General features: G+C 42.7%; 1 protein-coding gene and 1 long non-coding RNA gene across 5 annotated transcripts in view; one reads left to right on the top strand and one right to left on the bottom strand.

Annotated features, from left to right (window-relative positions):
- Window positions 1-1872: 1872 nt before the first annotated feature.
- On the bottom strand, window positions 1873-8282 carry LOC131912699 (uncharacterized). Its single transcript, XR_009379685.1, has 2 exons — window positions 8047-8282; window positions 1873-3754 (listed from the first exon to the last, which is right to left on the bottom strand). It is a non-coding gene; the product is annotated as an uncharacterized LOC131912699 (long non-coding RNA).
- Window positions 8283-8459: 177 nt separating this feature from the next.
- The window catches only part of Ap1ar (adaptor related protein complex 1 associated regulatory protein), a 32708-nt gene continuing 18769 nt past the window's right edge, over window positions 8460-22398 (top strand). For 2 of the 4 annotated variants that reach the window (XM_059266220.1, XM_059266218.1), the window contains exons 1-4: window positions 8677-8758; window positions 11165-11189; window positions 17468-17473; window positions 22181-22229. In XM_059266220.1, the coding sequence (XP_059122203.1) occupies window positions 8677-8758; window positions 11165-11189; window positions 17468-17473; window positions 22181-22229 (162 nt within the window). Of the gene's footprint in view, window positions 8759-11164; window positions 11190-17467; window positions 17474-22180; window positions 22230-22398 lie in introns of all 4 variants that reach the window. The other 2 variants (XM_059266217.1, XM_059266216.1) reach the window with 2 other exon arrangements.

The raw sequence follows: 22398 nt of genomic DNA, 5'->3' as shown, positions 1-22398 counted from the left end.
ATTGCACGGAGAGCTTGAAGGAAGAGAGCTTGTCGGAAGGAGAGCTTGTCGGAAGGAGAGCTTGAAGGAAGAGAGCTTGTCGGAAGGAGAGCTTGTAGAAAGCAGCTTTCTCCTTCCACCATGTGGGATCTGGGGTCAAATTCAGGTCACCAGGCTAGGTAGCAAGCGCCCTTGCCACCTGAGTCATCTTGCCAGCCTAGTACTAGTGTAAGAGTATTGCAAATGATAGAATTTCATATAAAGAATATTGCACCGTACACAGTATTGCCATTATTACTCAACACGGTGATATCACGCCACGCCAATCCAGGAGGGTGTTCATGTCATAAACATGATGTAGTGTTCCTGTTTAGGGAGTAACTACTGCTGACCAGAGTTTGGGTGATACATATACATCATTCTACTGACTGATTTTTTTTTTACTAGAATTTTATTGGAGGTTTTAAAACATGATAGTACTGTTTCATTCCTTCTTCTTGCTACATAGAAAGGGTTGAAAGACGCTTTCTGTAAAGTGCTAGTCAGAAAATATTTTAAGTTCTTGCATACATTAATTAATGAACACGGCTATGTTCCAGTACAACATTATTTACAAAACAGGAAGACGTGGCTGTAGTTTGTCGATTTCTGTCATCAGACAGTGATTCTCAAACCTGAGAACACTAACACCTCCTGGGAAACTTACAAAACTCCCCACGGAGATCAGACTAGACCGATCAGTATTGTAAAGGTAGATTTCAGTACTGACTGGCCTTTTTTTGTTTGGTTGGTTTTTGGTTTGTTGTTGCTGATGCTGTTGTTTTGAGACAGGGTTTCTTTGTAACAGAGCCCTGGCTGTCTCTGAACTCACTCTGTAGGCCAGGCTGCCCTCAAACTCACAGAGATCCACCTGCCTCTGCCTCTTGAGTGCTGGGGTTAAAGGTGTGCACCACCATGACCAGTCTAATTGGACTTCCAGAGTCTCCAAGATGGCATTAAAGTATTTTATAATTGATAAGATAATCTAAGTTAATATAGAAATCAGTGTACAGATTTGAAGACTTAAAATGCATTTTGTATTATGATTTAAATAAGTTATTATAAAGCTATTTGCTAGACATGCAATCTGTAATGTAGACATCATTCATCAACACTCTAGTGACTTCCAATCCTTTGCAGACTTTGATATCTTGTCACTGCAATCCTTTGTTTGACACAGATGTCCCTACTCTAATGATTCTTCTCTCTTAGTCAAGATTTGATTCAGGGAAGGGTTAATAAATTCCCCATCAATTCAATAGTAGTCAGGTGACTTGTGGCCTAGGGGTGTATTTGGCTTAGTGGCAGAGGACTTGCCTAGTATGTGAGAGCCCCTGGGTTAAACTTCAATTCTGTAAAAGAAAAAAAAAATTGACCTTGTTAAATTTTTCCAATCCTCAAATTATTGCCAAATTATTTACATAGAGACCATTAGCTTTTACTGGCATTTCATATTTAGTTAAGTTAAACCCATTCATTCCTAGGAATATTTGCAGGGAGGATGAGCATGTATTTCCTTTACTAGATGTCTTTGATGATTTTTCGACAAGGGACAATATTGATCTCCAGGGGACACAAAATGACTATCTGAAGAAAGTTTGGGTTTTCACAGGGGAAGGTATGTGTAGCTGTCATCTCTTGAGTAGAGAGAGACCAAGGATGCTACTAACCACCCCTCAGTGTACAAGACAGCCCCGCTGACAAAGGATCATTTGATCCAAACACTAAGGCTGAGATCAAGATGCCCTGTGCTAGGGACTAAAATATACATCCTAAAGTTACCAGATTACATTGAAATTACATTAAACCACATTTTTACTACTAGAAAAAAAAACTCACAACGTGAATTTCATGTTTCCAGTGAGCACCTCCTTTATTGATCTATTTTGCTCAACATTCTACAATTTCTAAATTATACTGTTGTTTTCTAATAATCAGGTCAACTCCCCTCTTAAGGTGAACAACAGTGGCTTGTACACACCACTTTCAGTGCTCTTCATTCGTCCTTTCCTGGAATCTGGGGGTCTGTCTGCTGTTGTTTCCTGTAGGCTGGTGTGCTCCCTGTAGCATTTGGTTTGGTTTGGGTTTTGTTTTGTTGTAGTAAAGCTCTGTTGCATTGAACTCTCAGCGTGTGTTTACTGGAAAGTGTGCTTGCCTTCGTTTGTCAAAGCTCTGTCCCCTCCATCTAGCTGACAGAGTCCATCAGTCTAGCTGACAGAGTCCATCAGTCTAGTTGACGAAGTCCACCGGTCTCCTCTTCCCGCCCTTCGAATGACTGCAGCCCTTTAGAGATACTGCTTTCCTTGGTTGGGAGTAGTTTTGTTTTGTTTTGTTTTGTGGTCCTGGGTCAGGATCCAGCCAGGAAGCATGCTGTCAAGCGCCCTTCTCTGAAGTCAAATTGCCCACCCTCAGATGCCGTTCTTAACGCTGTTTCTCCTACAGTGGATTTTTTTCCTCCTGTGTTGTGGGTTTTTCTTTGTCTCTGTATGTGTTTTTTGTTATTTTGGGCGTTTTGATTTTGCTGTTAACTTTTCTTTCTCTCTTTTTTAAACGGATTTACTGTTACATGGTGCATAGACTTTACATTTATCCTGTTAGAGTACATTGAGGGCTCTTAAATCTGTGGCTTGGCGTTTTATCAAATATCAATGATTCGTTTGCACTGGATGTGGGGGTGCACACCTGCAGTCCCTGCACTTGGGGGGAAAGGCAGGAGAATCAAGAGTTCAAAGGCAGCTTCTTCTGCAGATGGAGCTCAAGACCCAACTGCTTCCACAAGCCCCTGACTAGGGAAAGAGACAAAAGCAAAAGTAAAACAAACCCCAAATTCTTTACCATGATTTTCAAATCATTTTTCCTCGCCAACTCTCTTCCTCTTCTGGAGGTGACGCATGGGTTCAGCGTCCTCTGACGCAGCCTTCCTGGCTGCGTCCATACCATCATTTCTCTACTCCTGTGTTCTCTCCATTTGCAGTGAACTGCTATCAGGTTAATTACGCCTTTACATTTTCACTCTTCGATCTGCTGGGAAGCTCAACTGATATGTTCTTTGCATTTTTAGAAGAAAAACAGAATCAATTCTTAATTCTCAACTTGCTCGCTTTGTGGCGTTTCTATTTCTCTCCTCAAATATAATGTATCTTAACCTACTCTGCCCATGTGGGTTCACGGGGCTGTGACCAGCTCTGCCAACCTCTTCCATAGTCTTGTAACAAGGTCTATGTCTCAAAGGACACCTTCACTGTCTATGTTTTCTCTTCCTTTCCACTTACTCTTGTGCCCATTTAAAAAAGTTTAATTGTGCCCATTTAAAAAAGTTCAATTGCCAATGTCTAAAAAGCCACATTAAAGTGATGAAGTGTAATTTTGTCTTGTTTTCTCTATCGTTCCTAAGGAGTAAGGTTTTTTTTTTCTCCTTTGATCTGAAGGCAATTATTCCAGTTCTCACTACGTTCATGTTGAACAGACGCAAGCCACATTTCTTTAAGCTTTAATTCACCTGTAATTTCCCTAATACTCCAACAAATGCTGCATCCTTGGAGTGTTTGTTTGGTGTTTTTCATTTTGTTTTGATTTTACAGCTCAGAGGAGGGGGTTACAGTTTCACACAGTTTTGACTCACGGCCACGTTCGGTCCCTGGGTCCAAGAATCCAAGTGCTATGGGGATATGAAGAACGTGTGTCTCATCTACTTCCCGACCAATCTTCCACTCTTGCTTTCCTGACGATGCTGGGACTGGTGTGTGGGAAAAGAAGGGTTTTATTTTCAAATCTTCAGAGCATTCTACTTACCTCATGCATTATTACACATGACCCCAGATTTTGTAGGTCTAAATCTGAAAATGAAAAGAACTTGAACTGAAATCAAACAGTAGTATTTGAAATAAGAAGAAATGTTTAACTATGACCAGGGATTGCATGAATCAGACTGGCTATGACCCCATGGCCAGGAGCAGCTCTGATCACCGGTGTGCTGACTGGCACTGTTGATAGACGTGATCCAAAACACTTTCCTAAGACTGCTCCCCATTCTGTGGCCTGAAATCCGGTTTGCAAAGTCATGAGTGCCAGTTATGTGATGAGTGGGGCACCAGCTGGAGGCTGCGCCACACTGCCACCTACAGGAACCTGAAGATCTCTGAGAGGCAGGTGAAGCTGGAAATCCTGGCGTTTGCCATAGGAAAGAATTTCAGGATGAGTCAGTAGTATAAACAGAGCTGGAGTTAATCAAGCCAGATTCTAAGATGGATTTAAGCTCCAGGGCTAATAGGAAAGGAGGTGCTGGGGAAAAGGTAAGATACACCCAAATGTGGGCCTGGGCTTCTCAGAGTTGCACTTAACTATCTTTACAGCAGCCAAGTACACGTCTTTGGAGGCTTCTGAAGTTACTTTCAAAGAGTTATTAAGGAATTTAAATGAGAAGATAGGGTATCCCTGAGGTGCTCAGGATAGGATTATAGCTGATAGGTCACAGGATTGCACAAGGGAGCTAAGACGTATTATTACTGTAAATAAGGTTTATGGTCCTGTTCGTGAGTTCCCAGAAAATTGCCAGAAAAGGAACAAGATCATACTTGAAGGTAATACATGCTCAGGCCTTAGGTATGTCTGGTGGTTTGAATAGGAATAGCACACAGACTCATGTGTTCACATGCTTGGAGTGGCATTATTAGTAGGTGCGGCCTTGTTGGAGGAAGTGTGTCACTGTGGGGGCAGGCTTTGAGGTGATATATGCTTGAGCTATGCCCCGTGCGGCTCATTTCTGCTGCCTGCAGATCAAAATGTAGAACTCTGAGCTCCTTCTCTAGCACCATGTCTGCCTGCATGCTGCTATGCTTCTCACCATGATAAGGGACTAACCTTTGAACTGCAAGCCAGCCCCAATGAACTGTTTTCCTTTATAGATGTTGCCATGGTCATGGTGTGTCAATAAAACCCTAAGACAGCGTGGTTAATTGCTATTTTGACATTCTTATTTGGAACACTTCTATATGAAAGGAATATTGTCTTTAGGTAGTCAACCTCCAGATCAAGTGTTAATTGTTTTCAGCTGGCAAAAGGCTTCCAACTTCCACTTTGGAGTGAAGGGTTCTTATTGGTGAACTTATTTAGGCCACTCCACGTAGTTAAAAGGAGATTTATTTAATGGCGTAACTTACAAATTAAGGGATAGGTAGGTCGCGGGGTCTGGGGAAGGTGTATCACAGTCCAGCGGTGTTCTCTGGAGCTCTGCTTGGTCTACCTCAACCATCCAGGGTCCTGGAACCAAGCGAGTGTTCGCCGATCCGGATCTCGGGTCCCCAGGCGCCTCTCTTGGCCCCGCCTTGTAGGCGTGACAGTTGCCGAAGTCTCAATGGGGGTTGGAACTTCCAGAACAAAGCTGGAATGGCTACCCACTACATCTCCCCCTTTTTGTCTAAATAAGAAAGTTCTAACCTAATACAAGACTATATACAAAGGAATGGTTATCAAATATTGTCCAGGAATAATGAGGGATAATGACCTAGATAAGATGGAACTACAACCAATGCAAACAATATCAAGCAAGAAACACATATTAAAATCCAGAGAAGTATAGAGCATAGATAAATGGCATGTTACAAAGATCATTCCAAAAGGTGTCCTACCCTAAAGAACCTGAATCTAATACTTAATATGTTCTATCTACTAAGTTGTAACTATAACTGCCAGTCTTCAATCCCATCAAAGACCTGAGAAGGAATATAATGGTACCTGAGAAATGGTAGATGGATGCAAGCAACTTTCGGGAATCTTGCGAGAGTAGACCGAGACAGCTGGCAGCCTGGACAATCACCTAATGTTTCTCAGCATTGTTGGTGCATTCAAATTGGCTACAGGCCTAAAGCATCTGACAGACCATTTTCAGAAGCATGAATTTTATAAGTGGGCTCTGGGACTGGCGGGACTTGGTGGCGGGAGCTGGAGAAAAATTCTCCAGCTACAGGTTCTCTTCTCTCATATTCCCATAAGTCCCCCATCTTTCTATCCTGCCCCAAGACTACACAGAAGCTTTGTCATTTTTTTTTTAGTCTCAGAGATAACTGCCAGATAACAGATATTTCTGCCACTATCCGAAGCTTAATTAGATAGGAGGGAAGGATCATGGACTGTACCATTCAATGGGAAAACTGATAAAATTGCATTGTAGGACAGGACACTGGTGGTGGGAGATGATGAAATCTTGTGAATGCTCTGGCTTTACAGTGTTTGGTCTCAACTCCTCCTCTTTAGCACAGTGATTCCCTGTGCTAAATTCTCCCTGTTCTCATTAGTAATGTGGTTTCTGGCTTAGCATGAAGAGATTTGAGACAAACTCTGCCCAATAAATGCAGTATGCCACTTACATAATCATTTGTGTGAATGCCTCTCTTGTAAAATGGAAATGTTTGGCGAGCAAAGAGGGAAGCAAATCACCTAGTGTCTTGTACTGAATGATGTTGAGCAACTACACTAATTTACCACACACCCAAAAGGCAGACAACAAGCTGCTAGTGATTCAGTTACATAATTACCCTTTGTGTCTTTAAACACACTTCCGTGTGCTTACTTTCTTTGAAAAGCATCCATGCAGTTCATTTCTGGTCTCCATGGGCATATGTATGCACGTGGCACACACACACACACACACACACACACACACACACATCTTAAAAAGAAATAACACACAGTATTATTTATTATTGTCACTATCGTATCTTAAGCTACTTCCCCTCAACAGGAGTGTCTTACAAACGTACAGTGCAGCACAAACAAGAGTGTGCTGGCATCCATAGAGCCAAAATGCAGACTTCCTATCATGGATCCACTTCTCATTATCTGCCCCAGGAGCCCTTTACTGTGTTTGCCTTTGCATCACTCTGTCTTTTTTTAGAAGTTCCTGTTAGTATAATTATGCAATACGTAAACATGCTAATTAGTTTTTAATTTGGCATAATTTTCTGCAGACTCATTCTCTCAAGGTATGTTGATCAACATTATGGGCAATATCCATAGGATTCACGTACCAGCTTCCTTAAACATTTATAGCTCAATTTCAAAGACTACTTTATTAATATTGATTTCAGGTACTGGAAGAGAGAAGGAAAATGCAGTAACAATTTAGGTTTCAAACCATTAAGTCTTTTCATCGGCATTCCCTAAGCCAGTTAGTGTATTTCGATACCATAGCGTCAAGTTCATTAGTTTAAGTGCTAGAACTGAAATCCTGGTTGGTCCTGATGACAAGAACCAACAAAATGACCCGTTGAAAAACGTTTTATTAGTAGTACTATTTTTAATGTAACTATTTCACTCTCAATAAAGCAGGTTAAGATAGTAAGATCTGGTTGGCAATGAAGCATTGAAGCAATGAAGTTTCATAAATGCCTATTTATGAAACTATACCTTATATCCAATGGGGCAAGGACAGGCTTTCATTACACAGTCCTAGCTGGCCAGGTTCTGGCTCTGTAGACCAGGCTGGCCTCCAACTCCTGCCTTCTGCTTTTAAGGCGACCTGGTGTCGAAAACTGGGTTTTAAAGCAGCAATTGAGGACATGGATTTTTCCCTTAACCTTGCTCCACTTTGGGGCAGTATGTTTGAATTGGCAATGTAGTAGTGCTCCTGAAAAACCCAAGCCCTTTCGCTGATTTCCTCTGATCTCAACTTCCCAACCTGAAATTACTTGAACTTTTAATTTTTTTTTTTTTAAAGGCAGGGTCTCAGGCAGCCCAGGATGACCTCCAACTTAACGTTTATCTGAGGATAACCCTGAACTTAGGATTCTGCTTCCACCTCCCAAGTACTGAGACTGCAGATTTTCCAAGACATTTTAACTAACTGAGCTACATCCCCAGCCTGGAACTTTTCGGTTTTTTAAACAAACAAACAAAACTGGCTAGTAGTGCACCATTAATGTCTCTCCACCACGCTGGCAGTATAAAGACTGCCACGCAAACGGGAATATTTGAAGAAAACCCTCTTCGGGTCGTCTAAGTAATGGCAATGAGTCCATCCATAGCCTCTACCTCCAGCTACGGTGCAGGTCTGGAACCCCCACTCGCTGGGTGACATCCGACCCGCTGCTGCAGGCGGGAGGCTCGCACGCTTTAGGCACAAAGTTCGAAGGCTGGGCTTGCGTTCGAGGCTCCCCGCGGGATCCTCCCCGCTCGACAGCGACGAAGAAGCCAGAAACGCCACCGAGAGAAGGCAATTCGCCCTCTAGGATCAGGGTTCAACACACAGTACACACACACACACACACACAGCCCCAAGCGCCTCCTGCCAGGCTGACGCAGCCAACCCGGAAGCTGGAGGAAATGACGCACGCGCCGGCCGCCGGAAGCGGGGCCGCAGGAAGCGTGTCCAATGGGAGCCCAGGAGCGGCAGGGGGGCGTGGCGGCACGGGCGTTCCGCGGCTGCCGGGGCGGTGACCGGCGCGGGCGGGTGGCGAGTAGGCCATGCGGACGGCTGGCGACCCGGGAGCCCACGGCCCTGCGCTCGTCCCTCGCGCCGCCGCGGTAGCCCGGAGCCCGCGTGCCTAGCGGCGGCCTTTGTTCCCTGGGTCGCCGCCTGCCGCGCTCCGGCCGGCGCGGATGCAGCTGCTCCGCCTGGGCTCGCGCTCGGGGCTGGGGGAGGAGCGGCGGGCGCCGGGCGGCATGCGATGGGGAACTGCTGCTGGACGCAGTGCTTCGGGCTGCTCCGCCGGGAAGCGGGTCGGCTGCAGCGAGCCGGCGGAGGGTAAGCGGCAGCGCAGGCCGTGGGAGGCCCGGCCGGGGATTGGCGGTGATGGTGCCTGCCGCCCCCGAGAACCCGCCTCGGGAGGCTGCGTCTCCTGTATGCACCCGGCGTTCCCTCCTGGACACACCCTGCTTTTGAGTTTGTTTAATGTCAACGCTTCTGTCTTCTGTTTTTGATCTTCCTTTGGGCCTTAACAGAGCAGGTGAAAATCTGGCCCCGAGGTTTGATGCCTCAGGTGAATTTTAAGTAGAAGTCACTTCTGCTACAGGCTCTCTGATGAACTCTTGTTAGGTAAAGAGCTGCCGGATCACAGTGCACTCTGGGCATTTAAGTAATTGGTGCGGCAGTATGGGATTCTTTTCATAGTAGTACTTAGAAATTTGGAAAGGATAGCATGCCGTGATTGCTACTCGCGTGCTTGGTAATCGAGTCCAAGTATCACCGAACATCGCTTCTCTTGTGTCGAAGTGGGATATGCTTAAGATTTTTCTCTCCACACCACCCAATAGCAAAATGTTTATGATTATTTCATTGTTACGCCTTTTATTTCCTAGAGTACTGGGGGGCGGGAGCACACAGCACATAGCATTGATGCTGATTTTATTGTTAATGAGTATTCCCCCAGGCAGTTAAACCTAGAATTGAAATTTTAAGCCAGCCACTTCATGGAAAGAACAAGTTTATTTTTGTACTTTCTTAAGCATATTGCCAAGTTTTCAGCCGATAGCATTGTTTCATGAAGCTTTCGGCATACATACTGAAACCAAGGGATTTGTAAATAGAATCTTTGGGTCATGGAGACATTATAAATATGATTCACTAACCAGGCAGTATATGCCCTATGATACAAAATGACTAGGTCTTTACACTATGCAATCCCTAGAATCGGAGTGAATGGACTTAAAAGATTCCTGCTTAGTTTGGTATTTTGATTTTCCTGATTTCTATACTGTTACTGTCACAGGGAAGTGACAGCTGTTTAATATTGTGATCCAAAATCATGCTACTTCCAAGTTTTATGAGGATGAACCCTTTCATTAAGCTATGCAAATAGGCTCACAAAGAACTGACGTACATCATCTTTGGCTTTATTATTAAGTGTTATTGCCTTGGAAGGTGTAATGTTCTAACTCTGGGAAGGAGTGTTTTGAATTCTGTGGTAGACAACATATTTGACTTTGGAGTACGTTACCTGGGTTCTGTAAGCACCTTGTCCCCCCCCCACCCACCCACCCCAGTGATTTTACAAACTACATTTTATATATGCTGTTTATTAAAATTGTGGATTCTACTAGTTGAGCACGGGCTTGGCAGCATAGGGTAGGAGTAACAGAAGGAAATGAGTGAGTCATGTGTACATTGTCTGTAGATAGGTCATAATACATGGCCGTGAATCTGCTCTTCGCTTTTGGTAGACACCTTGGGTAAGTCTATGTGCTATGGATGCTGACATCGAAGACCATAGGAGCATACCAATCGTGTGTCTTTTCATCTGTAAGCATAGGTTTCAACAATTCCCCTTCCTTGAATCTTCTGGTAAACTTACTATTTAATATTAATTCTTAGCAGCATCTGGAATCATGCAGTTGCTTAAACACAGTAAGATTAAACTGCCTTTCAGTTTAGTTGCTATGATATTAGTCTTTTTTTTTTTTTTACATGCATCTGGATAATTGATGGTTACTTCTAAAGGTGAAAAAATTTGGGTGATCACAAAAGTTTACCTTGATTTTATATTACTGTACTTATCATGGCTAGGGAAAAAAATAGGACATCCTGGGCTTTGTTAGGCTCATTTAGGCTGGACTCCACAGGGGTGCTTTGTCATTTGAGGCCTGATTTCTTAGCTTTGCAGATTTCCCAGGAGTCTCTCGAAATGAGATCACTTACTCTACACTACGCAATCTCAACACTATAATTACCAACTATACTAGAATGTGCTTTCATATTTTATATGGTAAGATAACTGTTGACTAGTCAAAATACCAAGTACTAAGGCAATTTGGAGACCTTACTGCCAAGAAACAGAATATTGATATCCTAAGGAGTTAGCCTTCTTCATTTTGAGGGTTAGCCTACCAGCACAATTTGGAGAACGCCATGTGCTGGCCTGTTCTGTTTCTCTGGATGATGTTAGAAGTGTGTGTGTGTGTGTGTGTGTGTGTGTGTGTGTGTGTGTGTGTCTTTTAACATGCCCCTTTCTAAAGTGATCTTGAACTTCTAATTGTTCTGCCTCCAACTCCCAGATTCTGGGATTAGAGGTGTGTGCTCCCATGCCTGGTTCATGCAGTGCTGGGCTTCAATCCAACTGAGCTACATCCCCAGCCTCCACGTTACTAGTTCTTAGATGGGTCCTTAGGAGCCTAGTCGTGCTTTGTTGTGTTGTGTTTTAATTCTCGTCTTTAGGTCACTGTGAAATTGCCCACACTTGGTCCACTTAAGTTGTATGACTTATGCAAAGGCGTGATCATGTTTGGGGTGCTCTGTTTAACAGGTGTCAGCCCCTTGGATTCCAGCAGCACACTTGCTTCGAGGAAGTACTGTACAGTGATTTGCTTTTCCTCTCCCAGTGAAAAGGACTTTAGTGTCTCTCAATATTTAGCTACTTCGTGTGTGCCAGGCAGTATTCTAAATACTACATGTTATCTCATTCATTCTTTTGCACACTCCTGTCAAGTGGTAAGTGTTATTGAAAATTGTGTACTCTATCCAAAATGCTTGAGACCAATTTCTTCTTTTTTAATAGGACTTTAGAATATTTCTATACACAACACTCTTAGACATGGGACCCACGTTGTAGTTCATACACACCTTTTACACTTGAAAGTGATTTCATGGTATTTTTAGTCTGCCTGTGGTTTTGCACTGTGTGCTTTAGACAGCACATTGTCTTACTGTGTTACCCAGGCTGGCCTCAAACTCTCCTGCAGTTTGACCATCTTCCTGTCATGTGAAGTCAGGTGTGGAATTTCCACGTTGTGGCCTCATGTTGGCCCACAAAAGGTTTTAGAGCCTGGAATGTTTTGGATTTTGAACTTTTAGGTTAATGCTACTCAACTTGTACTTGTATTATAGGCTGAAAACCAAAGCTTAGAGAATTGAACTTGCCTAAGATAACAGAGCTGTAATTGCAGTCAAAGTCCCTCTGGAACCAGAGCCCTTATCTCTAACTGGTAATAGCTTGTAACTTTTTATTCTACAGATAACGTTTGGTTACCCTGTGTGTCTGTGAATTATCCTGGCTGCTGCTGGTGAAGAACTTAGGGATAGCTCAACAGCTTGACCCTGTCTTGTGTGATAAGCTTCTTGAAGCTGTGACTCATCTCTGCGCCATCACCTCCGTCTTCTCCTTTTTTTTTTCCTGGCTAGTCTTACTCTTTCTAGCTGTCATAATGGACTCTTCTGGTGTCTTTACCTCACTTAATTACCTTTACATGTATACTGCTTATCCCAAGGAAAGTTCAGCCTTTCCAGTTGCTTCAGCCTCTAACACGTCATGGACCTTCATACAGAAGACATGCTCTTGTCTAGATTTTGTTTTAGCCTCCCTTTACACACATGGACTCTGTTCTGTGTTTTTCTTAAGTGTTGGCTTTCTCGTCACCCAACTAGTGGCTTGTAATTGTTCTCCTTGTACTATGTGCATGTCATAGTAGTTGGGCTTTCTAAAACTACACTATATCATGTTATTTCCTTGTCTAATGACTTCTGCTGCTTTCTGTTTCCTAAAGCTAAATTTCTAGGTCTTGTTTTTCTCCTGTGGCAGCCTGATGAGTTTTGTGGAACTGATGCTCGTCATATATCCATTTTATTGTGTGCATTTCTGTGTTTGAGTATCTGTAACTTCACTTTGTACTCAGCAAAACACATCAATAAAAATAGACAAGAAAGCTGGGCGGTGGTGGTGCATGCCTTTAATCCCAACACTTGGGAGGCAGGGCCAGGCAGATCTCTGAGTTCAAGGTCAGCCTGGTCTATAGAGCGAGATCCAGGACAGGCACCAAAGCTACACCGAGAAACCCTATCTCGAAAAACAAAACAAAACAGACAAGAAAACACCATTTTTTCCCAGTGTACTTTTGGGTAGTACTGTGAAACCCATGGCTTTATCTACTCCTGTGTCCCGTTGAGTCAGTCTGCTCCTTCTGCATTCTGAAATCCTCTAATTGCTCACTTCCCGTTGCTATCAGATACAACTTTAAACCCATCCTGCAGCGTTGCACTCGTCCTTCCTTCCAGTCCTTTCTTCCTCCAGTTTCTACAACTCTAGTCATTTCCATTCTTGTTTCCTACCTTCTCTGTAGAAGACCACTCTAGTCACCGTAGCCGTGAACCTGAGGACCGTGAGACCCCTTCTTCCCCTCCGCGTCACCTGTGTCTTCCAACCTCTGCGTCTCTGCTGGTTAGTTGTGTTTGCTTTGTTGTTGGTTTGTTTTGTTGTCAACATGACACAAACCTAGACCTTCCCTCAGAAGAGGGAATCTCAGTTGAGGAATTTACTCTATCACATTGGCTTGTAGATTCCTCGTTTAGTGCTTACCCTAATTCTAGGATGAAGGCTAAAATCTGGAAAACCTTTAATGTGTCTTTCCAGATTCTGCATTATTTCTTGCCTAGTTTTTCTTTTCCTGTCTCTGTGTTACAGTCTTCCTTGAATCCATTTCTTCCCTTCTCACTTGGATAACACCTGCTTACTCATCTTTTCACTGGCAGTTCGAGAATTCTTTTCCAGCGTTTTCTCGAAGCATCACCAGCCCTCTGGAAATAAGAGCTCACAGCACTGCTGAACAGTCTGTTCGTCTGAGCTCCACTTTCCTACGTAGCCTTCTGAGTACATGCATCTCAGGCCAGGCTGTGTCCGAGCTGATCTTGGCTTCCTGTTAAATACCTGGCTCCCAGTTAAGTTCCTAGTCCATAGTAGATGTTAAGACTTGTTGACTCTGTGGATACAGTTTCTTAAATAGGTCACTGTACCCCTACCTTTTGATCTCTGATACTTCTGAAACACCCTATCCCATATCTGGGAATGTGCTGATTCCTCCTCTTCAGGGTGACTAAAACACAACCTGGGTTGTAATTTACCTTCACATATACCCCATTTGACTTGTAAGATTACTTTTTATTGATTTTCATGTTCTAAATATTAATACATTGCTTTGCCTGTCAGTAACTTTGGGAAGGAAGAAAAAGAGAAGACTCAGTGTCACACGTGATATGAAGTCACATAACTCGCTTTCCGAAAGCAGATGATGGGTGATTTTCAGGTGCTGCAGACAGCATGGAAGCTGGAGGCCTGAGCTCCCTGTTTGTTACTAGTTTCCTCTAGAGCACACTCTTCTCTAGAGGCAGTGGCTGTTTGGGTTGTTTGTTTTTAGCCTATGTTTTCTGATTGCCGTGCACAAAGGGAAGACCTATCTCCACTGGCCTTGCAAGGCATAAAGATAATTTTCTGAATATCCGTTCTGAAGTTCATCATTCGGAGGCACTATTAATAGTGACTATTTTGACTTTACGATTACCAGTTCTGTAAGGGCCTCCGTAGGTACATAACCACTAGAAGAACACCATGTATCTACCAGTAGCTGCAATTGTAGATATAAAATGACATTTGTTAGGAGGAATTGGCTCCAGTGCAAACTGTCACTGTCAGCTGTGTGCAGGCTAGTGACCCAGGAAAGCCAATTATTTGAGTCCCAGTACCTGGGTAGAAGACAGCCAGGGTGTCAGCTCAAGCAGTGAGGCAGAGAATTAGACCTGTGACCGTAGGCATGACATACTTGTGTTGATATCCCTCCCTGAGACATCTGTCAATTCTTATCCGTTCAGATTCAAGGAGTTAAACCTCGGCTGAAATATTTGATGTCAGCTGGAATACAGTGCCCATCATCGTCTTTGTAATAGGTTTTGCCAGGAATATGATTTATAGCCTGCCCAGTCTTTTGTTTGGGGGTGAGGGATGGCTTGGGAGGCTTTTAATTTTTAGTAGACTTTGGAACCATTTACCTTGGTTGCTCATCATTTATTTATAATCTTCAACAAAATACAAAGGATTGTCTTACTGTATTCCACCAGGTAGGATATAAAATGAGTTGAAAAGTTGTTCCACCAATGTGTAATTTTGAGTTTTAGAGTTTTTTTTAACCCACCATGCAGCATAACAGAAAAGCACTAAAAACTACATTTTCAGCCTGTTTTCAAGAAGATTTCAGTTTATCTTAGTATCTATCTTGATAATAAGGTAGTAAGTTTGCAGGAATCTCCGTTTTTGTTTTTGTTTTTTTTACTTCCAAGCTAGCTAACTTCTTTTTATTAACACCCCATGTACCAACCACAGCCTCTTTCGCTTCTCTGCTGCTCTTTACGTGCTGAGCCCACATTCACGTTTCAGTAGTGGAATGACTGTGCAGGACGCTGTCTCGTGTTGAGACACCTCTGGAGCCATAGAGAGTATCTGTCTATAAGTCTTTCGTGGATGACTCTGAACTGCGGAGAGCTCCAGACTAAGAGAAAATACACGTGTTTTCTTTAATCACTGTACGGCCACCCTGGTGGGTTATTTTTTACCTCCCTTTCCTCCTGAGCGTATGTTGAGTTGATGAAAGTTAAGTGTACACGTGTGACTTATCGTTTTCTTCGCAGCTCAGCTCTGTGTGACCCTGCCTTTTTCCTGAGGCCTCTCCTGGCTTCCCACATCACTGTTTCTCTCCTTTCACTGCTGGAAGTCTTGCTTCTTTGACTTGCCCTGCTGACTTGTTTGCTCTGCCCATTCTTGCCTTTTGCTGCTTGCCCATTGTAACCCATTAGGGTTCCGACACTACTTCCCATCAGCTCTCATTGTCTGATCCTTCCCCTAGATCAGGTTTTTTTATCTGCTAAGTATTTGTTTGTCTGCTTCTCTCACTGACACCACCCTAGTCCAAGTGATCATTGCTTTCTTCCCTGCCCTCAAGTTGATGATATGTATTATTCATGCGCTCACTCTGCATCCTCCCCACTCAGCTCCCTCAGACTCTTGTGGTTCCTGGCACTTGAAGCAAGCTTCTTATGCTGGCTCACCCAGCTAGATTTAAGGAAAGAATTATAGTCTTGTTCCTCTGTAATTACTTTAAATACAGTAAATATTAGTTATGTTTGTCTTTGCTCTCAGTGACTTTGAACAGTGCTCGTCCAAATCTCTCATTTTCATACATAATCACCCACTCATTTCTCTTCCTGTGTAGCATTATATTATATTATATATTGAAATACCACGATTTATCCACTCTATTGGGTTTTTTTTTCCTTTGTTTTTGCTGTTACCATCCATTAATATTCTAATGGTACCCCTTTCTGCACCGGTACAAGGGAGTCCCAGGAGTGAAATGACAGGACAGGTCCTTAGCTTATGCACATCTTCATCAGTATTAAAATATCTTCCAGTTTATACTTTTACCAATAAGAGATTTCCATTGTTCCACTTTCTTAGTACTGAGAAGGTATTTTTTTTCCAGCTCATTAACGTGAAATGTCGAGTATTTGTACAAGAACTTCATTATAGCCCTGTGTGCCTGTAGCAAATAGAACGTGCATAAATTCTCTTAATGATGGCAATGGAAATAAATATAAGAAACTAGGAATAAATAATAGGAAATGTTTAAAACTACAGCAGTAGCCAGGCAGTGGTGGCACACACCTTTAATCCCAGCACTCGGAGGCAGAGGCAGGTGGATCTCTGAGTTCAAGGTCAGCCTGGTCTACAGAGCAAGATCCAGGACAACCAGGACTACATAGGGAAATCCTGTCTCGAAGAAACAAAACAAACAAAAAAATGGAAGCATTGGCACAAAGATAGACAGGGAAAGAGAATAGAGTACCTGCAGGTGAAACACAGTCATCTTCATAACAAGGTGACTGCCTCTTGTCAAGTTGGAAGAGTGACTGCTTCACTGAAATGGAGTCAATGGAACTAAAAAAGAAAATGTTATTTTATGTATTTGTCCAATTCAGAGACTCTTTCTTCCTCATGTTCCTTCTCCTCTTTTTTTCTTTTCCCAGCTCAACTACCCAAGGTGGGCAGCAGTGTCCTGGCAGGAATAACTCATTGTTTTGTTGATTTCTGCTGTAGACCTAGGGGGCCTCTGTAGGCAGAGTTTTCCTGTCTCACAGCTACTCTCAAACACAGTGAAGCTTATATTAATTACAAATGCTCGGCCAGTCGCTCAGGCTTCTTACTAACCAGCTCTTACAACTTAACCCATTTCTATTAATCTGTGTGCTGCCCTGAGGCTCCTGGCTTTTACCTCTATCCCATTTTGTATGTCTGACTGGTTCTCCGTCTGGCTGCCGACTCTTCTGACTCCAGCCTTCTCCTTCCCAGCATTCTCAGTGTGGCTTCCCCACCTAACTTAATCCTGTCCAGCTATTGGCCAATCAGCTTGTTTATTAAACCAATCACAGCGACAGATTTTCACAGTGTACAAAGGGATTATCCCACAGCAGGCCTCCTCATACTTACTAGTACCATCTTCTCTTGTTACTTGCTAAAAAGCCGTACCTCCAGGAATCTCTGAACTTGGGAGTTGTCTCGTGACATTGTTGTATTACCATAAATGAAATCAGTTTGAGCTTGAGTAGCTTGGCCCTTACCTACTTTCTTAAGTGTGTCTTGTCTTCTCTTGACTCTGGTGTTTGAAATCTCTATCAGAGATATTCCAGCTCTTCTTCCGAAAGCTTTCAGTGTCTTCAGTCACCCTGTACAAATAGGAAGAAGGCAAAGAATAAAGTTTTTATCTTCCTGTTTTCACTTCTAAGCACAATAGGAAAAAAATCAGATTTTCCATTCTGGCTTGCTTTTTTTTTTTTTTTTCTTTTAAGTAAATTCAGGGACTTTTGTACAATCTGACCCACTTATGTGCTAACAATAGTAGTTCTAAAAAGTAGGATGACTGTTTTCCTTTATTTATAGATAGTATGATTTAAATTATTAGACCAAACTCTTTTTGAATGTTGTCAGCTATTTACTACCAGTGTTTGGTGAAAATCTTTTTTATGAAAAATGCAACCGTGTCTTATGTATGAAAGCATTAATGTGGGTGGCATTACATGTAAAATGAACACAGCTAGACTCAAAGCTGCACTCTTAGTCCTTGAACATGTGTGGTGATGTTTTCGGCTGTAGAATTGATGGATTAAACTTGAGAGAGGATGAATCAAAGAAGATCTGAACGTTTTTCACATCTAACCCTGCAAATATGCTGAAGAGCTTAGTTACCGAAGTCAATGTTTCAGTTACTTTTGCACTGTCTTTAACATCCAAATGTCAAAACACTCCATTTGACATTTCATAGCCCTCCAAATCCAGACCAGTTACATTTCAAGTGCTTGATAGCACTTCTCTCTAGTGGCTGTCATACAGGACAGTGGAGATCGCTCTGGGGTCGGTAACTGTGGCCATAGGGGTACTGAGGAAAGGAAATTTCTATAGAACAAATGTGAAAAGTTCTGGGCACATGTGTGTTTGTAAGTGGGAGCTTGCGCTCTTCACTGTGTTGACACCCAGACTCTTGGCTTTGTATGGACGTTGCTCTCTAGGCTGTACACTTGTTCCATTTCTAACCATCCTCATCCGTGACAGCTCCATCTTGATTTCTGCCCCGTACATATTCGAACCTCTGTTAGCGCATTCTGCCTGTCTTGTCCTCACAGCGCTTCTTAGTGCTGCTGTTAGCACTGTGATCCTGGCCCGTCATCCTCAGTGCTGCTGTTAGTTAGCGCTGGGATCCTGGCCCATCATCCTCAGTGCTGCTGTTAGCGCTGTGATCCTGGCTGGTCATCCTCAGTGCTGCTGTTAGCGCTGTGATCCTGGCCCGTCATCCTCAGTGCTGCTGTTAGTGCTGTGATCCTGGCCGGTCATCCTCAGTGCTGCTGTTAGCGCTGTGATCCTGGCCCGTCATCCTCAGTGCTGCTGTTAGCGCTGTGATCCTGGCCAGTCATTCTCTGTGCTGCTTCAGTGGCTTTCCCGTTGGCCTTCTACAGCAGCAAATCATCTCTAAAATCCCCTAGGGAAGATCTTAATAGAGCTGAGGGCTTCTAAAAAATCTGTAAAGAATTTGAAAAATTATGGACTTGAATATTCTAGTGAAACAGCAGTGATTATTAATGGATGCTGATAACCATGGTAAAAGGTTAATACAGTCCATTAACAATGGATGGGTTAGGATCTTGGGTGATTGGCAAAAGGCTCACCCTTCACTCTGGAGCAGAACTGGGAGGGAGAAAATAAAAAGTCAAGATAGCTTTTTGTAGGAGATACTAAAAATATATGTTCCAAATTTGTTAGACTTAGCAGTCAGTGGTATGAGAGACTTGAGTCTTGGTGTCCTTCATGTGCTTAAGTGATGGCGTGTTTACTGCAGGACCTTCGTGGACTGACACACTACCTGTGCACTAAGGAAGCGGCGTCACTGAAGTGGTCCTTAGAAACAGTTGCCCCTCTAACCATGTTCAAAATATCTGCCATACAGAAAACGTGGAAAAATTGAGGACAGCTAAAGTTTTAATATGGCTCAAAGTTGGCCAAGTATCACTGACAAGTTTAATACTGCACATGTCTGTAGATGGTCTGTACAGGCACCAGCAGTGTTTAAATAAAGACATCTATAATTCATTTTAAAATATGTATAATCTGATACCCACTTGTTTTTAGAAAAACCCTACAGTAAAGCTTCTCTTAGAAAAACAGTGCCTGAGTTTGCCAAATTGCTTATTTACTTTAACCAATCAATATGCTCTTATTACTGTAGGAGTCAATATATGTTCTTTGTGAATATGGTTTCAGTATAATTTTTTTAGAAAGTGAAGCCATACAGATCTCAGGAGGATATTATCTATGTTTGGTTTCTAGAAAACTCTGAGCCAATCAAATGAGGTCTAGGGGTGTGTAGTTTGACTATTCAGTCAGGCAAGAATATGATTGTTCTCACTCTAACCAGTTGTGGGTAGAGAGGCCAGAGACACTTTGGCTTCTACTAAACTTACATTGTGGTAGTCATGTAACCTAATGTCACCACTTACTTCCTAACCAGTTTAATCTGTGACAGGTTGTTCAAGCAACTGGGTAACCGTCACACGTAGAGAGACAACTTAACACCAGAAGCAGGAGTCCTGCTGCTAGAACACAGTGCTTCTGGAATATTCAGCTCATTTCTGGGTTTGCTTGAAAAATTGAAGAGTGGAGATCCTGGGTAATTAGAGAATAAAAGATACTTTGTTCACTAGAATAGTCGGTGAGCTCCTTTTAAAGACAGGACAGAATCCTCTACATTTTACTAATAACCTGGGAGAAGGGAAGACACAAAACAACTGTGTTACGTTGCTGTTGGTTGTTTGACCAAAATATCCAGCGTACATAGATTAAAGCAGGAGAAAGGGTAGACCCTGGCTCACAGTTTCAGAGGGTTTAATTCTTCATGGCAGCCAGGCTCTGCTGCTCTTCTTTGGCCCTTTTATCTGTCCAGGATCCTGGCCTGTGGAATGGTGCCTGTGAAGGTTCCCTTGTCAGCTTGACACAATCCAGAATCACCTGGGAAGGGAGTCCCACGGAATTGTCTAGATTAGGTTGGTCTGTGGATGTGCTTGTGAGGGCTGTTCTTAATTGTGTTGATTGAGGTGGAAAGACCCACCCTGAATGTGTCTCATGGCTGGGCCGGGGCAGGAGGAGGAGAAGGCACTAGGCTGCATCCGCAAACTCATTGCTCTCTGCCTTGACTGGATGTGATGTGACCAGCTGTGTCAAGTCCCTGCACGGGGACCCTGTCTCCTTGAACTTGTTTTCATTACAATGTTTGGTCACAACATCAGGAAATGAAACTAAAACAGTGTTTCCCCTTCAGTTAATTCTTCAGGGAAATGCTGTCACAGATCCCAGGTGCTTCGGAACCCAGTCAGTTGACATTGAAGATCAACTATCACATCTGTCAGCTTCAAAATGTTGTCATGGGAGAAAATAGCAACTAATTTCTTTGCTGTTTTTATTCTTTAGTGGCCATAATATGTCATTTTCTTACCTGCCAACCCCCTCCATGCATATGTACACATCCAAAGCATCAGACCTGACCTAACCCCAGGAATCTCATTGTGAAAGAGGTCTTCTCTGTCTAGTGAACCTGACGAACTAGGAACTGTAAGAGTGAGTGTGGCCGCCATGCAGGGGCTTCACTTGATTCATTTTGGTAACTGTAGCAGGAACTGCATGTGTGTGAAAGTCAGAGTTGCCTGGTGCTTGCAGTAGCAAGGGAATTTGAGTCGGCTGAGTCTGAGATGGGCTTGGTGTCGCAGTAGAGTGCAGACATTGCTGCAGCAGACGTGGGAAGATGGTGCTTCCTTAGTTGTGTCTAAGTTTCAGCAAGAGGAGCAGAATGAATGATCAAAGTGAAAGGAAGTATTTGTGCCACCCCCCGAAAAGTGGATGTACCGACCTATTTATATGTAACTCGACATTTATGAGTTCTTTTCCTTTTCCTTTGTGAAGGCATAAGAGAAGAACAAAAAGCCTTCTATGAGTATATGGCCATTATCTAAAAGGCTTGTTTTGTTTTGAGGCCTGGTTATGTAGCCTGAGCTGGATTCAGACGCACAGCAACCCTCCTGTCTCAGCCTTTTAAACAATGGGAGTATAGCCAGGAGCTCCCACAGCTGAGGATAACCATTTTTCCTCACACATTGGCCTATTATTATCCTTCTAGAACTGTTTTGCATCTAAAATGTAAAGGGCATACTCATTGTATATGATTTAGTATGATCTTTTGTGTATTTTTAAAGGGCTTTTTCTAGTTTTTTTGACATGTTAATTATACATAATAATAGATTTTATTAAGATTCATACAATGCATAATGTGATTTGATTATATTCACCTCCATTTTATTAGTTTATTTTCATGTACATGGATGTTGTGCCTGTCTGTGTCACTGTGCACCATGTATGTTCAGTGCCCACAGAGGAGGGTGTTGGATCCTCTAGGATTGAGTTATGGATGGCTGTGAGTACTGGGATTTGAACCCAGGTCTTTTGGAAGAGCAGTCAGTGCTCTTAACCACTGAGCCATCTCTCCAGCCCCTCACCTCCATTTTTAACAAGATATTTTACTTAATATGGTAAAATAAAATAAAATTTAAAATGTCACTATATTCTATTCTATATGATATTTGTATAAATTAACTTATTACAGCCTTAATATACATTAGTGCCAATAAAAAGATTGGTTAACTAAACTTAAAAATCTGAACTATAAAGTCTTAGGTAAATTTGGTTTGTTTTTAGAAATACAAGGTGCTCTATATTAGAGAATTTATAGTTGTTTGTTGTATGAATACTTTCATGCCATAATATTAATTCTACTTTAGACTTTGTTGTGATTTTTAACATTTTTATGTTTTTCTTCCCAGATCGAAGTATTTTAGAACATGCTCAAGAGGAGAACACTTGACCATAGAGGTGAGTCCTTGAGCATTGGATAGGATCCAAAATGCCCAGAGATTTTGTTTTATTTTAAGATTTGTTTTATGTGTATGAGATTTTGCCTGCATGTAAGTGCACCGTGTGTATGCAGTGCCCACAGAGACCAGAAGAGGGCAACCGATTCCTAGTGAGTTACAGACTTTTT

Source organism: Peromyscus eremicus, chromosome 6, assembly GCF_949786415.1.
Source record: "Peromyscus eremicus chromosome 6, PerEre_H2_v1, whole genome shotgun sequence".
Classification (NCBI taxonomy): domain Eukaryota; kingdom Metazoa; phylum Chordata; class Mammalia; order Rodentia; family Cricetidae; genus Peromyscus; species Peromyscus eremicus.
This window is presented reverse-complemented; position numbering and strand designations above follow the sequence as displayed.